Source organism: Glycine soja, chromosome 4, assembly GCF_004193775.1.
Source record: "Glycine soja cultivar W05 chromosome 4, ASM419377v2, whole genome shotgun sequence".
Lineage (NCBI taxonomy): Eukaryota > Viridiplantae > Streptophyta > Magnoliopsida > Fabales > Fabaceae > Glycine > Glycine soja.
In genome coordinates, this window is record NC_041005.1 from 44,477,274 (window position 1) to 44,495,273 (window position 18,000).

Below are 18,000 nucleotides of genomic sequence, written 5' to 3' on the forward strand. Positions count from 1 at the left end.
ATCCATGGGGGGGGAGAGTGACCTTAATACAATCAGTGCTAACATCGATTCCTATTTACTTCTTCTCTTTTTTCAGGATACCTAAAGTTGTGGTGGATAGGTTGGTGAGACTGCAGCGTAGGTTCTTATGGGGTGGCGGATCGGATCAACATAAGATTGCATGGGTCGGGTGGGATACAGTGTGCCTATCAAACGACAAGGGTGGGTTGGGCATTAAGGATATCAATAATTTTAACATTGCACTGCTTGGAAAATGGAGGTGGCAACTCATGCAACACAAAGGAGAACTATGGGCTAGAGTGGTGAAATCCAAGTATGGAGGATGACGGGGTTTGTATGAAGTAGATAGAGTGAGATCTGAATCAGTATGGTGGCGAGACTTAAAAAGGGCTCTAATTCACTCACAACAGGGTCAGCTTATTCAGAATGGCTTGAAGTGGAAGGTGGGCAGCAGAGACAAAATTAAATTTTGGGAGGATAGACGGATCTGTGGGGAGGAGTCTTTGGCTGAAAAATTCCCTAGACTTTATCTGATTTCATTACAGCAGCAGCAACTCATTCAACAGATGGGAAGCCATAAGGATAATGGATGGGAGTGGAATTTTACTTGGAGAAGGACGTTGTTTGAAAATGAAATAGACCTGGCTGTAAATTTCCTAAATGAGATTCAACACAAGACCATTCAGCAACAAGAAACAGATGTATTTTTTTTTTTGATCTGCAAAAGTAATATTTATATATATATATATATATATATATATATATATATATATATATATATATATATATATATATATATATATATATATATATATATATATATAAAGGGGAGTACCAGGGGTACTAAGAATACAAATAATAGACAGATATGGTGTTTAGTCCACAATTAAAATCTAAGCTAAGTGCCTAGCTACAGTATTCAAAACCAGCCCATCTATCCTAGTTACAAAAAGCTGCTGGTAGATTGCTAGACCTGTAATTATAATGCGCTGTGAACCCTTTCTTCAATTGTCTGAACCAGGACCATACTAAAAACACTGCTTCCTCCATCAGCTTGCTGCCATTGAATGATTCATTGGAGAAAATGAGCTGATTTCTGTGTTGCCAAATTGTGAAATTCAAGGCAACCCACCAAACTTTCCATCTGCTGAATTGTTTCTTTCCAAGTACGCCGTTTGGATGCTGTATGAAGTGCTGCCTCGGATTGACTGGCATTACTCCCAATGTGTTAATCCAAGAGAGGGATTCCCACCACAAGGGTTGTGTTTTTGGGTAGTTGAAGAATAAATGAGAAGCATCCTCTTCCATATTCCTGCAGAAAGGGCATAGATGGTCACTTAGCTGTATTTGTCTTCTTAAATTAAGCTTGGTTGGCAATCTGTCTTTAATCAATCTCCATGCAAAAATAGCTGCTTTTGCTGGGATTTGTAATTTCCATAACTCCGTAAACACTCCATCACTATTTTCCTCAGTTGCTTCTCCTTGCATCAAAAGGTATGCGCTCCTTGTTGTGTACTGTCCATTAGGTTCTGCTCTCCATTTCCAGCAATCTGCTAAATGTGGATGAATATGAATCTGTGTTGTATCTTCTAAAAATCTGGTAGCTACCACAATTTCACAATCAAATAGAGGCCTTCTCCATCGAAAATTCCATTCCCATGCTGTGTCGGTATGTCTCCCCATTTGTTGAACAGTTTGGTGTTGCTGGCTGGATATTTGGTAAAGCCTTGGGTACTTCATTATTAAAATCTCCCCATCACCAGTCCATTTATCCTCCCAAAATCTAGCTTTGTCTCCACACCCCACCTTCCAAATTGTTTCTTGTTGGATTATGTTATTTAGCTGGTATTCATGTGTGACCTCCATTAAATCCTGCCACCATAAGGATCCATTGCTTGATCTTCTACCATCAGCTAGAGACCGCCACCCTCCGTATTTTGAGTCCAGAATTTTAGCCCAAAGGTCTGAACTTTGCTGCATCATATTCCATCTCCATTTCCCCAGCAACGCTCTGTTAAAGGTTGTGATATCTTTTATGCCCAAGCCTCCTTTTTCTTTTGGTAGGCAAATGGTTTCCCATTTAACCCACGCAATTTTCTTTTGGTCCAGCCCTCCACCCCATAAGAATCTCCTCTGGATTTGAGTCAGCTTAGCCGCCACTTTAGCAGGGATCCTGAAAAAAGAGAGAAAATAGATTGGAATAGATGTTAGGATTGATCTTATGAGAGTCACTCGCCCCCCAAAGGATAAGTGTTTTTGTTTTCACCTAGCTAATTTTCTCTCACTCTAAGGATCGGATCCCACAGTTGACTACGTCTTGGATTAGCCCCTATTGGAATACCCAAATATGTGAAAGGCAAAGACAGCAACCTATTCGGATCTTGCATTCTTAACCAGTGTTTATCTTATCAATAGACTTCCCACCCCTTTCCTTAATTTTGAAATACCCTTTGTCAAACTTTACAAACAGCAACCTTTTTTTTTTTTTGATCAGCAAAAGTAATTATATATTGATAGAAGTACCAGAGGTACTAAGACATACAAAAGGTAGTTCCATACTCATGGTTCCCAAACAAAAGGATTTTCACTTTCTTAGAGTGCTCGGCTGTGCTTGTTTTCCTCTATTAAGACCTTACAACAAAACACGTTTCAGTTTAGGTCTCAAGAGTGTGTTTTTCTAGGGTATTCATCTGCACACAAAGGGTACAAGTGTCTTTCCTCATATGGCAGAATTTACATCTCTAAGGATGTTGTTTTTAATGAATCTAAATTTCCCTATCCTAACCTGTTTTCATCTTCTACTTCACACTCCTCTTTAGAGTCTCATGTTCCCATCACCACTATCCCTCTTGTGTCTATACCTCCCACTCAATCACATAATTTTTCCTCTGTTGCTTCTCTAGCCAGCACCTCACAAATGTCAACTTCTTCTCTTCCTCAAAATCCCGTCCCTCACTCACAATCAAGTCAACCTGCTCCTCTCCTTTCTGTTGACACTCAACCAGAGTCTCAATCATATACTGCTGTACCTTTAGATTCACCTGCAGAGTCTTCTTTTCCCAATTCTGACATACAGCAACCACCACTCATTCCTTCTATTCCACAAAACACTCACCCATTGCAAACCAGATCTACGTCTGGAATTGTGCAACACGGAATTCATCCTACTCTTCTTCTTGCTCACATGGAACCTAAGTCTACCAAACAAGCCTTGGCCGATCCTACATGGCTAGCTTCCATGAAAGCTGAATATGATGCATTGATTAAGAATGATACTTGGTCCTTTGTTTCTTTGCCTCCTAATAGAGTTCCTATTGGTTGTAGGTGGGGTTTCAGGATTAAAAATAAATAAATTCAGATGGCTCTGTAAATAAGTACAAGGTCAAATTGGTAGCTAAGGGATTTCATCAGCAATATGGAACAGATTACACTGAGACTTTCTCACCTGTCATCAAGCCCATAACAGTGAGACTTCTTCTCTCCTTGGCTTTCACCTATGGTTAGTCTCTTCAACAGTTAGATGTGAACAATGCTTTTCTTAATGGCATTGTTGAGGAGGAGGTGTATATGCAGCAACCTCCTGGCTTTGAATCTTCCACCAAATCCATGGTGTGCAAGCTTCATAAGGCCATCTATGGTCTCAAACAGGCTCCTAGGGCCTGGTTTGATAAACTTGAGGAGACTCTACTGAAGTTTGAGTTCAAATCCAGCAAGTGTGATTCTTCACTTTTTGTTTATTCCAAGGGTTCATCCACAATCTACATGCTGGTGTATGATGACATCATAATAACAGGGAATGATACTCCTCTGTTACAGCAACTCATTTCTAAGCTAAATGCAGTATTTTCTCTCAAAGATCTTGGATCCTTGGATTACTTCTTGGGGATTGAAGTAAAGCATTTATCTAATGGCTCCATTGCTCTAATTCAGAGCAAATATATTAGAGATTTACTGGCCAGAACCAACATGTCAGATGTCAAACCCATCTGTTCCCCTATGGTAACTGGTTGTAAGCTCACTAAGAGTGCTTCTGATCCTCTTTCTGATTCTTATATGTATAGGTCAGTTGTAGGAGCACTTCAATATGCTACTATAACTACACTAGAAATAAGTTTCTCTGTGAACATGGTCTCCCAGTTCATGAAGGAGCCTCTTGACCATCACTGGGTGGCAGTTAAAAGGATCCTAAGGTATCTCAAAGGCACTCTCTCATGGGGTCTTCATCTAAAACCTTCTTTTGCCCCTTTTTCCATCAATGCCTTTTGTGATGCAGATTGGGCCTCTGATCCTGATGACAGGAGGTCCACATCTGATTCTTGTGTTTACTTTGGGCCTAATCTTATCTCCTGGTGGTCAAAGAAGCAATCAGTTGTGTCTAGGTCTAGCACTGAAGCAGAGTACAGGAGCTTGGCCTTGGTCACTGCAGAGGTGTCTGAGACAGCTAATTACCTCAACTGTAGCTTGATGTCCTTTCCTTTCACCTACCTAGGTGTTCCTATTGGAGCGAATCCTAGAAGAACTCAGATGTGGGATCCCATCATTTGCAAGTGTGAGAGAAAACTATCGAAATGGAAACAAAAACATCTGTCCTTTGGGGGGAGATTGACTTTGATACAGTCCGTGCTAACATCAATACCTATTTACTTCTTTTCTTTTTTCAGGGTCCCTAAATCAGTGTTGGAAAAGCTAGTACGACTGCAGCGCACATTCCTTTGGGGAGGCGGACTTGACCAAAACAAGATCGCATGGGTCAGGTGGGAATCAGTTTGTCTACCAAAGGAAAAAGGAGGATTGGGCATTAAGGACATTAACAACTTCAACATTGCACTGCTTGGAAAATGGGGTTGGAATCTCATGCAACACAATGGAGAACTTTGGGCCAGAATTGTGGAATCCAAATATGGAGGATGGAGGGGTTTGTTTGAAGCAGATAGAGCAGGTCATCAATCAATATGGTGGAGAGATTTAAAAAGGACCCTCAACAATACACACCAGGGGCAGCGGATACAAAATAGATTAAAGTGGAAGGTAGGCAGCAGAGATAAAATCAAATTTTGGGAGGATAGGTGGATAGGCGGGGAGGAGTCATTGGCGGAAAAATTTCCAAGACTGTATCTGGTTTCCTTACAGCAGCATCAGCTTATACAGCAGGTGGGCAGCCACAATGATAGTGGTTGGGAGTGGAACTTCACATGGACAAGGGCGTTGTTTGACAACGAAGTTGATTGGGCTGTTAGTTTTCTAAATGAGCTTCAACATAGGACTATTCAGCAACAAGGATCTGACATGTGGGAGTGGACGGGAGACCAAACAGGCCAATATTCAGCACACAATGGCTACAAAATGCTAATGGAGGAATCTGTAGGTGAAAGCCGGGAGGACTGTTTTGATAAATTGTGGAGTGCAATGGTTCCAAGTAAAATAACAGTTTTTGCTTGGAGGTTAATTATCGATAGGTTACCCACAAAAAAGAATTTACAGCGTCGACAAGTGCAGCTCACAGACACTTTATGCCCTTTTTGCAGAAACAGCGAGGAGGATTCAGCCCACTTATTTCTTCACTGTGATAGAATCCAGCCTATTTGGTGGGAAACTATCTCATGGCTGAATTTAAAAGGTGCTGTCCCCTTCACCCCAAAACAGCACTTCCTCCAACACATAGATGTTCAGGCTGATGGTGTTAGGATGCAGAGGTGGCAATGCTGGTGGTTGGCTCTAACTTGGTCCACTTGGAAGCTTAGGAACAGCATAGTGTTTTCTAATGCAACCTTTAATGCCAACATATTGTTTGAAGACGCAATATTCACTTTATGGACGTGGCTCAGGCACTTTGAGAAAGATTTTACTACCCATTTTAACCAATGGTCAAGTAGCATTAGACAGGGCTTTTGCATTAGTAGAGGATAGCTTTTTGACTAATAGATGTATATTACTGTACCCATATAATGGTTCCCTCCCAGACCTGTTTTGTCTGACTTTGGAACCATTGCTATGGTACTCATACTGCTGTATTACAGTACCTCTGGTACTCCTTTCCTTATCTATAAAATATTATCTTTGCTGATAAAAAAAAAAAAAATATAAAGGGAAAAGTACAAGTGGTACTGATATATGTACAATGTGTCCATACCATTTGAAAACCTATAGAAACCTAATTCAAGCTTTATTGCAAGAATTAACTCTCCATAGGTGAGAATTAGTAAAGACACCTTCCATCAAAACCTAATTCAAGCTTTATTGCAAGAATTAACTCTCCATAGGTGAGAATTAGTAAAGACATCTTCTAACTGAACTTGCTGTCCCACATAAGCTCCCTGTCATCCATTGTTACAACACAAGCACTGTATCTCTTGCTCATAATCTGGTTCTTCATGCTCGCACTAAACACATGGAGTTAGACTTATTTTTTGTTCGAGAGTAGGTTCTGAACCAGCTGCTCCAAGTGGTTTATGTGCCTATGCGGACATTCTTACCAAGGCTTTATCTCCTAGCAACTTTGAAGCTTTCAGGGCCAAGCTCACACTGTGTGATCCCTCCAATTCTTCTCGGTCTCACCCACCATGAGCTTGTGAAGGGTATTAGAGTATTCTTACTCCACTAAGTAAAATGTATTGGCTTTTACTTAGTGGAAATGGTCAACTTCAAGCTGTTAGTTAACTGTCAGTTAACTAACAGTGAGCTGTCAATTTCTGTTAGTTTGTTATAAGTTACCAACTGTAGTCAGTTAGTAACTGTAATGGTTAGGTTCTGTTAGTCTCTCTATATAAAGAGTTGACGCAGACCTTTGTAAACTTGGCTTGATAATTTTCTGATCAATGAAATCAGTTTTACATTTTCTCTCAAATTCTATCAATATCTTTGGTTCTCTGATTATGCTTTTTAAAAGAGTCTCTCTTATATGAAGATAAGCTGGTCAGCCTTCTTGTTTAGCCCTTTATTTTCCTTGTTATTTGTACCTCTGTTTTGGAGATTGTCTTATCTCTGCCTACTCCCAGTTTTACTAGTGTCATTCATTTTTCTTGTTGGGATGATCCATTTAGTTTTGCAGACATTTTTGTGACTTTGTGCTACTCTTATATTTTCATTTATTAGAATGTCATCATTTCTGCCATCTATAGAGTTATTTGTGTATGTGATGTCCAGTATTGTTTATAGGTTGGGAAACTGGCTATTTTGTTATTGGGATTTAGTGTATGTACTAATTTTTATTTCTTTTGCCCCCTATAAGAATTTCTATATTGCTGGCTAATTTTCCCTAATTTTTATTCCTCAGGCATGCCTGAATACAACCAGATCCTCATTAAGTGAAAAACGGGTTAAGAGGGAGCCTGCTGCTGTGATCCTGAGGGAGGCACTCATGAAAGGCAAATGGCTATGGTAATTTATAAGCTAATTTGAGGCTTGCACTGCACAGCACATTCTGTAGTATGCCATACTGGCACAGACTAATAATTCTTTTTATCTATGTTTTAATACTTCTTTTTAATCTTCCTTATCTTTTTGTACTGTTTTCTTCCTCTTGTCCTATAATAATAGTCATTCTATTATCAAAGCAAACGTTTTGAAAAACTTCTAGTTTTAGTTCATATTTATATTAGTAAATGTTTGTTTTGGGTTTGAGTCTACTATAATTTGCCTGGATTGTTTGGAAGCCAGGGGTTCTGAATTGGTTCTCAAATCTATCAGTTTGAACTTTGAACGTATGGTATCAAACTGCTGAAATTGAGGGCTTATGGTTTTATAAAGGTTAAAGGATTCCAATTGAGCTATTTTTGGCTGAAATTAGGGAGCACAGATAGGGCATGAATTGAAAATTCAATTTTGGACCTGGGGCATAATCATCATTTGTTTATTTTACATAAAGTTCACTTTTTTACCGAACACTTTTATTTTAAGATGAAAAATAACTTTTAAGTTGCTGCTCTGCTTCATGAAAAGTTATGCTCTTAACTTTGCCTCTCTCATTTGCTTTTAATATTTTAAAAATTCTTAATAATGAAATAAAATCAGATGTATTGGTATTAAAGGATTTACAGAAAATGTGTAGAGATCACACATGATGTTTTATTTATAATCGATGAAGATACAAATTAAGGGTAGGAATGAACAAAATCTCTGTTATGGCTATACAATATTTCCATATTTCCCCGTTTACTATAGATAAAATCATGTCTTTAACAGGTATGATGTTTAATTGTTTGCATTATTGTGTATTAGATTATTTTCAATAGTTTTTATAGAAATGGAAACATAGAGAAAAAAATGATAGGTCATGATGACAATTGTGTCTGGTTTATGTCATGAAATGTGTGCTGGAGCAATTATATATGTGTGTGTGTTCCTTTTCCCAATCACTTGTCGTGCAGTTAGGAGAGCGAGAGAGAAACACGGTGAGGGAGAGAGAGAGAGAGAGAGAGAGAGAGATAGAGAGAGAGAGAGAGTGACACACAGAGATAGAGAGGGAGAGAGAAAGCAAGACACAGAGAGGACGGGAGCATATGGTAGAGGGAGGGAGAGACTGAGAGTCAGGCATGAGAGGAGTGCAAGAGAGCACTCTCTGTTCCGTGACCACAACCTGTACCAGAGGAATGTTGGAGGAAGGCAACATCGTAGGTGGAGAAGCAGGGGAGAAAGGGGGATATCTGAACACAGGGGTTGGCACAACAAAAATGAGAAGGAGGATAGCTATGATAAGGATGGAAACTGGACGAAGGTAACCAGCAAGAGGTCAGCAAAGGAAAGAAAGAAGAAAATATTAGAGAAAAGAAGTCCTGACAAACACGCAACATGGAGAGAGCCCACATACCATCAACCCAACTGGAGAAATAAGGACGACATCACGTCTTTCTACTTCACACATTTTGCTGATGATGTTACTGAGGTGCGACTATGGGAAAATTTTAAAAAATGGGGAGATGTGCGTGAGGTTTACATTGCAAAACGACGTAACAAGGACGGAAGACGATATGATTTCGTGCGCTTTAAGGGAGTTTCGGATGCCAAGTGCCTAGAGGTTCAGTTGGATAATACCTTCATCAACGATCAGAAACTGTTTGTCAACCTACCCAGGTTTGCTAGATCAACTCGGACACACCCTGTGCAGACAACAATTGCTAATGGAGGGGAATCAATCAAAGACCTTAGCAAATACCGTGAACAAAGCAGCAGGCCAAGACTGCGTTCATACGCAGAGGTGACGGCCCAGGGAGGTGCTTCAGAAGGAATGGTGATAGGCGCAGGAACAACAACCTTTATCTCTATACCACCCAACAAAGGCGGCGATTACTGGTGCAGTGGGACGTGGGTGGGGAAATTAAAGAAGCCAATGTCGATGGAATGTGTGGAGGATCGCATATCGTGGGATTTTGGGTACAACATATGTACCAAATTCCTGGGGGATGATATGGTTCTCCTTACTGGACTTTTCGATGATAGAGCTCATCAACTTATCTTATCGGAGATTGATGGCGGTAAATCCATATTCTACTCCCTAGAGAAGTGGCGATCGGGGCTTAAACCAAACAATCGGGTTGTTTGGATCTAGCTCAGGGGTTTCCCGATTGAGGCGTGGGATACTGAACACATGACGAAGGTCGTTTCCTGTATCGACGACGTGATAGAACCCGACGACGACACTGAAGACCGTCGCCGGTTGGATCGGGCCCGCATGTTAGTCCGAACTCCCCTTCCGCCGACGATCAACAGGGAAGTCATTGTCCGAGTGGGGATTAACGAGTACAAGGTATGGATGGTGGAGGAGGTGGGAGATGACGGCGACACGAAGCGCAAGAGGTCCCTTCTGGCCGGCGACTGGACGGATGACGTGCCGTCTGACGATGAGTGTGACGGCGCCGCCGACGATGACTCCGATACCACGTTCTCCTTCTCGCCGGAGTTGTCCACGAAGAAGATGCTACAACGTTCGAACCACTGGTCACACGATATAACCAGCGGTCTCAGACGTGAACCCAGTGGTCAAGACACTTCGTTGGGTAATAACCGCTCTGATGATAATTGCAGGGAAAATGCAGAGGTCACAACGACGCCTAACCAGGGCCTCCTTTTAGCAAAGGTTGACCCTGGTGAATGCGTTTCAGAAAAGATAGCAGACAGCAGCTTACTTGGGGAGGAAACATTGGAGAACACAAAAGCTGGGCTATGGCAGGTCAATGGAGAAAAGGTGGTAGACTTATATGAAGAAAGTAGGGGACAGCTAACGATTATGGGAACCCAACCAGACAGGTCCCCCCTGCAGTTTCAAAAGATTTTTTGGCCCAAGTAATAATTTGGGCCCAATAGGGAATACGAAGGGGTGCAACAAGAATAATTCCCCAACCAAGGCCCAATCTTCTAAAGGAAGTCCAGACATGTTTGCCAAAGTTTATGTCAGGCAACGAAATGTTATATCTAAGGTTCCCACTCTCGAGCCTGTAGCTGAAGGACCAAATCTGTTATGTAGATGTTGGTCAGCAAATTGACAAAGAGATCGAGGACAAAGGCCCAACATTCAGAGTCTCTCAAGACTATGAGAATTTAAACAACTTAGAAGAAAGCAATTCCCAAGTAATGGAAGAAGCCAAATAGCAATGGTGCCTTGCACAAACTATTGGTATACGGGCTGACATAGAACAAGAAGAAGGTATTCACAGATTTGCTGCTATGGAGTCTCGGGACAGGAAACATGCTTTGGAGCTGGGGAATAGGAATATTCCTAGATGAATATCCTTTCATACAACATTAGAGGGCTGGGTAGAGGCATTAAATGGGCCTCTATCCGGAATTTGGTGGGGAAATTCAAAATTGATTTGCTTTGTCTTCAAGAAACTAAGAGGGAATCTATGGATAGAGCTTGCTGCCAATCTTTGTGGGGACAACCTAGCGTGGCTTGGGAATGGCAACCTGCTGTCAATGCTGCTGGGGGGCTCCTCTGTGCTTGGAATAATAATACTTTTCAGGTTGACTTTCGTGTTTCTGAAAAAGATTTTATCATGCTTGGTGGAACCTGGTTGCCTGAAATGCAGAGGCTGGTAGTAGTTAATGTTTATGCCCCTTGTGACCTTCGGGGAAAGAGACAGCTTTGGCAGAATATAAGGAGTAGAAAGATTCAATCCCAAGATACATGTTGGTGTCTTGTAGGGGATTTTAATTGCATTAGGCACCCCTCAGAAAGAATGGGGTGTAATCGAAGCAGTTATGATAGCAGCACTATGGATGAATTTAATTAGTGGATTGCTGAATTAGAAATTGATGACATACCTTGCACGGGAAAGCCTTTTACTTGGGTCAGGCCAAATGGAACCTGTAAAATCAAAATTGATAGAGTGTTGGTCACTGATGGGTGGTTAGTTAAATGGCCAGATAGTTCTCAATTTAATTTGGAGAGAAACTACTCTGACCACTGCCCTATTATTGTGAAATCTAAGAACATCGATTGGGGCCCTAAGCCTTTTAAGGTTTTTGATGCTTGGCTAAAGAACAAGGAGTTCCAGAATGTGGTGAGGGAATGCTGGGCTGCCAATCAGCCATTTGGTTGGGGTGGATTTGTTTTAAAAAACAAGCTCAAGATCCTTAAATCTAGACTGAAGCTGTGGAGTAAAGAAAATACAACAGACCTCTATAAGAAGATGAAACAACTGCAGCAGGATTTAAATGAGCTGGAGAATTCTATGTCAGCACAGGCTTCTACTAACCAAGTCCAGCAGCTAAAGAATCTCCAAGCTGAGCTTTGGGAAAAGTCTAATCTCTATGAATCCATCTTGAGGCAGAAGTCTAGAAGCAGATGGATTAAGGAGGGGGACAGCAACACCAAGTATTTTCACAAGCTAATTAACCACAGCAGGAGGGGAAATACCTTGAGAGGGCTGATGATTGATGACTGTTGGGTTGAAGATCCTAATCTCATTAAGGCTGAAATTCTTCAGCATTTTCAGAGGAGATTTTATGAACCCCAGCTGCATAGACCTAACCTGGATGGGGTTCCCTTTCACGCTTTAACTCCTATTCAGAGGGATTTATTGGTTGAACCTTTTAAGGAAGAGGAGGTGAGGTGTGCTGTGGGGAGCTGTGGGAATGACAAAAGTCCGGGGCCAGATGGTTTCAACTTCAAATTTATTAAACACTTTTGGAAGGAGCTAAAACCTGAATTTCTTAGGTTTATTGCAGAGTTCTTTGTTAATGCTTCTCTCCCTAAAGGATGTAACTCCTCCTTTATTGCTCTTATACCCAAGCTAAAGGATCCACAGGTTATTAGTGACTTCAGGCCTATCTCCCTCATAGGCTGTATCTACAAAGTTATTTCTAAAATGCTGGCTAATAGGTTGAGAAAGGTCATGCCTCAGCTTATTGATGAAAGGCAGTCAGCCTTTGTTAAAAGCAGGCACTTGTTGCAGGGAGTTTTGGTGGCAAATGAAGTAATTGAGGAGGCTAGGAGGCTTAACAGATCTTGTATGGTTTTCAAAGTGGATTTTGAGAAGGCCTATGACTCCGTGTCTTGGCAATTTCTTTTGTACATGTTGACAAGAATGGGGTTTCATGAGAGATGGATAAGGTGGACCAAGAGTTGTCTTACTTCAGCTTCTATGTCTATCCTTGTGAATGGCAGCCCCACTGCTGAGTTCAAACCTCAAAGAGGATTGAGACAAGGGGATCCATTGGCTCCTCTCCTTTTTGATTTAGTGGCTGAAGGCTTGACAGGGTTGATGAGGGAAGCGGTAGCAAAACAATGCTTTACAAGTTTCTTAGTGGGGAGCAATAAGGTGCCTGCGGATGTTCTTCAATATGCCGATGACACGATATTTTTTGGAGAAGCATCCATGGAAAATGCCAAAACTGTGAAGGTTATTCTTAGGAGCTTTGAGTTGGTCTCTGGATTGAGGATTAACTTTGCTAAGAGCAAATTTGGAGCTGTAGGGCAGTCTGAAGAGTGGTGTTTCCAGGCTGCAGAGTACCTAAATTGTGGCCTGCTTCAATTTCCATTTTGCTATTTAGGTATCCCCATTGGTGTCAACCCTAAAAGAAAGGCGGTGTGGGATCCTATAATCAGGAAATTTGAGGCTAGGCTGAACAGGTGGAATCAGAGAAATATCTCCATGGCTGGCAGACTTACCCTTATTAATGCTGTCTTAACTGCACTACCTCTGTTCTACTTGTCTTTTTTCAGGGCCCCTAAAGCAGTGATTAATAGGTTATCTGCCATCCAAAGACAATTTCTTTGGCGAGGTAACCAACACGGGAGGAAAATTGCTTGGGTATCTTGGACACTATGCTGTGCTTCTAAAGATTTTGGAGGATTGGGAATCAAAGATCTTAACACCCTTAATAATGCTCTCCTACTAAAGTGGAAATGGATGATGTTCCATCAACCACAGCAGTTTTGGAATAGGATTCTGATTTCTAAGTATAAAGGGTGGAGAGGACTAGATCGGGGGCCTCAAAAACAGTATTTCTCTACCTGGTGGGCTGATCTAAAAGCTATCAATCAACATCAGGACATGATTGCTGCCACTAATCAATTCTGCTGGAAAGTGGGTAAGGGTGATCAAATTCTGTTTTGGGAAGATGCTTGGGCTGAGGATGGGCTTCCCCTCAAAGATCAATTTCCAAAACTATACCGAATTTCCTCTCAAAGAAACCACATTATGGCTGATATGGGATCATTCTCTGAAACTGGGTGGGAGTGAAATCTTCTTTGGAGAAGAAATCTGTTCGATAGTGAGATGGGAATAGCTTCGAAATTCATTGACCAAATATCAGCAATCAGGTTAAACAGCAACTTGAAGGACACCTGGGTCTGGAGAGCTGACTCTAGTGGAATCTTCTCTACCAAATCTGCTTACCAAGTGCTAAAAGTTGAGTAGGCTTCTGAAGTTCAGCAATTGGCCTTCCAGCAACTTTGGGATATTAAAATCCCCCCGAGGGCCTTGTCCTTTGCATGGAGACTGTTATGGGATAGACTTCCTACAAAAGATAACCTAGCTAGGAGACAAATTCATATGGACAGTGACTTATGTCCATTCTGCAACAGCAAGCCTGAATCTGCATCTCATTTGTTCTTCACTTGTGACAAAATTCAGCCCTTGTGGTGGGAGTTCCTATCCTGGGTGAAGGAAGTCAGAACTATCCACTGTAGACCCATGGATAACTTTCTCTAGCACTCACCTACTGCAGGATCATTGGCTACTGCTAGAAGATGGAAACTTTGGTGGTTGGCAGCTACAAATACAATCTGGAAGCTTAGAAATGATATCATTTTCCATAGTCAATCCTTTTTTTTTTTTTTTGATCAGCAAAGATAAAATATATTATATATATAGTGAGTACCAGAGGTACCAAACAGTACATGTAATTAGATTAGCTTGCCAGCAACATGGTTCCAAGCTCAGACTAATAGCAGTCTCGCAAGGAACCAAAGCTAGGTATTACAAAGACCTACAACACCCACTGTCTATGGTTTCTACCCCCCTGAAAATACAAATCCTGCTGCTATGTTAGACGACCAATAGCTGTAAGTGAGAGCAAAGTCCTTCTCAAAGTTCTTCAGCCATGTCCATAATGTAAAAATAGCATCCTCCATTAATTTGTTTCCATCAAAAGTTTCATTTGAGAAGATGATTTTATTCCGGTGCTGCCACACTGTCCATGTGAGGGCTAGCCACCAACTTCTCCATCGGTTAATACGAATTTTGCTGGGAAAACAGAATGCATGCTGGGAAAAGTGCTGCCACGGTTTCTGCGGAAAAGCTCCATGAAGGTTGACCCATTTCATAGATTCCCACCATAATGGGAGTATTTTGTCACATGTCAGAAATACATGCGCTTCGTTCTCCTCAGAATTACCACAAAATGGGCATAATGGATCATTAATTGCCACCCTTCTCCTCCTCAAATTTGCCTTCGTTTGTAGTCTCTCCTTTAATAACCTCCATGCAAAAATAGTGATTTTAGTTGGGACTCGAATCTTCCATAACTCCTCAAACATCCACCCATTATCCTCCTCAACATCCACTCCATTGAGCATATTATAGGCGCTTCTTACCGAATATTGTCCAGTAGGCTCTGATTTCCAGATCCACTCATCTTTTTTGTGAATCTGGATACTGCTGCCAGCAACTTCAGAAAGGAAGCAATCTGCCATCTCAAGCTCTCTGTCGAACAAGTGTCTTCTCCATTTAAATTTCCACTCCCACCCTTTGTCTGTTTGCTGACCCATCTCCTGAATATAGTTGTGCTGTTGGTCTGAAATTAGGTACAAACTGGGGTATTTTGCCAGCAGCGATGTGTCTCCAAAGCCCCAATGATCCTCCCAAAACTTGATTTTAGTTCCATTCCCCACCATAGTCAATCCTTTGATATCTCTAAACTGGCAGATAGTATTCTTTTTCTTATGTGGACCTGGCTGAAGGGGTGGGAAAGGGACTTTAATGTCCCTTTTTTCCAGTGGGCCTCAGCAATGTCTTTAGCATTTATTTAATGTTTCTAGGAAGGGCAGGGCTATTTTTTATGTAATACTGTTGTATGTCTAGTATCCCTGCAACAGTCAATCCTAATCTGTATCTTCTAGTACCACTGGTACTTCTATCATTAATATAAATTATATCTGCAGTTCAAAAAAATATATATGTGTGTGTACACTGTACAGGATTTGAAGTTTGTAACAATAAATAAAAATGTAAACTTTTAGTAGAAATTGAATTCTTTATTCATATTACCCTTAGTGTTTAAGTTGTTGGGTTTTAAACCTATTTTGGGTTTACAGATATTTTTTGTTATCATTTTATCTTATTTTCACATTTTATGCTAGAATCTGTAGTAAAGTCCTTAGTCCTTGAATACATCTTCTGATATAATAACGCAGCAATCAACTTTGTTGTGTTATATCCTATTAACAGAGATTGTTTAAATTAAGTATCATTGTGGCAAATTCTGATGAAGGATCTATGCTATAGGAATGCTGCTTTTTGTTCTCTCACTCGCAACTACCATACTCGCATTTGCAAGGATCTTTTTCTCTACTGGTTTGAAGGCATATGTATGAGCTTTGACAGGTAATTTAGGATTGGCGGGGTAAACAAAGGAATAACTACCATGGTCATTTGTTTCAATGTTGGCTCCCTTCATAGCTTTCTTATTCAAAATTATTGGTGGTTTTCAGCACAAAACACTGTAGAAATGTGTGGAGTCGAAAATTATGATTCGTAATTTTCTTGCCTTCTCTTTTCTTTTGATGGTGTTAAAACCTAAACATTTGTGAATTGTACCATTACATTTTTATTCATGCACTTTGTTTCTTTGTCTATTATATTCTTCATTGCAACGTCTTTAAATGTTGAGGATTTCTTGTCTTCTTACATATGTGTATCTTTCTCTTCTACTTAAATAAGTTCTTTGCTAATAATTTTTTTATTCATGTAAGTTTACTCTCTCCCCATCTCTTGCACTGTTTTTTTCTTCTATACTCAAGTTACTTTTATTCCCTTTAATAACAAAATGTTAAAATTATCTGTGGGAATATTGTGCATGCTTGGAGAGACAGCTAGAGCTAATGATAAATAATTTTCTGGTTGGAATGTGGTCTTTCTTCAAAAGCCCAATTACTTTTCTCATGATTTGAATTGAATACTGTATGACATCTTTGTCAGAAAGAATGTTCATGATCAGGGTTATTAATAAAATGGAGATAATATTGCAGAATCCTGAATTCTGCGAATGTTGATCGTATCTATGATGGTTTGTTGTGGACTCTGAGGTATGTTGCTGTTATTTAGACCTTGTTCTCTTTATACAGTTTTATTGTCTCTTTTATGCATGTGAATAAGACAGAACATTGCTTGTGCATCTCAAATTTGTTGTAGGACTTTAATCCAATTTTCCATATTATAATATATACGGCATTTTGGTCTATTTGAATTGGTACCGTGGATATGAACTTATGTCTGTTCTATTGCATCTGAAGGAGTTTGCAGGAACTTTCTTCTGTTCTGTTGCTTCCAAATTTGGGGACGGAGATATCTTCAATGCCATCTTCTACCTTAAATGAGGTCTCTCTTCCATAGACATTTTCACAGTCCTTTGATGTCTGTCGCACTATGTCTCAAAATTCTAATGCTAAACATATAATGGTGTTGATAATGGAAGATCAACATGTCAAAATGCCATTGGGGGGCTTGTTTTGAATTAACATGCCTTTTCTGTTCCTTTGTTGTGTTTTCCTTTATTTCTTGGTTATGGAGAATATCTTATCCTCCTCATTCATTGTTATTTTCTTGCTTGTATTGAATTTTATGTAGGATAAACAGATAATCTGTAGTTTGTTGGCTATTTAATGATCTGGGGAAAGACTATTGTGAATGGATTATAGTAATCAATAAAGCTAGCAATGTGAAGCATATTTACTTAATATTAATAATTAAAGATACAAAAAAATGCGGTATGGACAGGAGCTGCCCCTCCATGTTTGATTTATGCTAATTGAATTTTTTGAATAATCTTTCAGTAGAACTCAAGGTTTGATTTCCAAAGAATGTATTCCCTAATAGTCAGCAAGTCACTGAATTTTAACAGTTTTCGTAGGGCTACTTTGGAGAATTGTTTATCCCTGTTGTGTCTCCAGTGTGATATTTTCTTTCTAAAATCTGCATTGTTTTGGTTAAACTAATTTTTGCAGTTCATCCATGGTTGGCAACTGTTATGGAGTACTGTTGTGCACGGGTTACCGATTTTTAGCAATATAAATGCTCTTGTAAGTTTTTTCTTGACAGAACTATATCCTCCCAATTTTAAATTGTTGTTTTTGACGAATATCAAATTAGTCCTTCTAGGTATGTTTGCGCCTAGGTTTAGGTCTAGTTAATAGGTTATCGATTTAGATAATCAGTTTTTTGAATGACTGGCTAAATTAACAGAAATAAATAAAAATCTTACATATCAATCTCGGATAATGGCACGTTGCAGCTAACTCTGAAAACGCAATAGTGGGATTGCATGACTACTGCTATTTTAAAT

At 40.1% G+C, this 18,000-nt stretch overlaps 1 protein-coding gene across 3 annotated transcripts in view; it reads left to right on the forward strand.

The window, feature by feature from the left end:
• Nucleotides 1-18,000, forward strand: part of LOC114409825 (serine/threonine-protein kinase ATM) — a 91,366-nt gene that overhangs the window by 11,643 nt on the left and 61,723 nt on the right. For all 3 annotated transcript variants that reach the window (XR_003666213.1, XM_028373448.1, XM_028373450.1), the window contains exons 9-13: nucleotides 7,274-7,377; nucleotides 15,945-16,043; nucleotides 16,688-16,744; nucleotides 16,952-17,036; nucleotides 17,663-17,737. Coding sequence is in view for 2 of the 3 variants with exons in the window: in XM_028373448.1 (XP_028229249.1) it covers nucleotides 7,274-7,377; nucleotides 15,945-16,043; nucleotides 16,688-16,744; nucleotides 16,952-17,036; nucleotides 17,663-17,737 (420 nt within the window). In the remaining variant the exon portion in view is untranslated. The remainder of the gene's footprint in view (nucleotides 1-7,273; nucleotides 7,378-15,944; nucleotides 16,044-16,687; nucleotides 16,745-16,951; nucleotides 17,037-17,662; nucleotides 17,738-18,000) is intronic.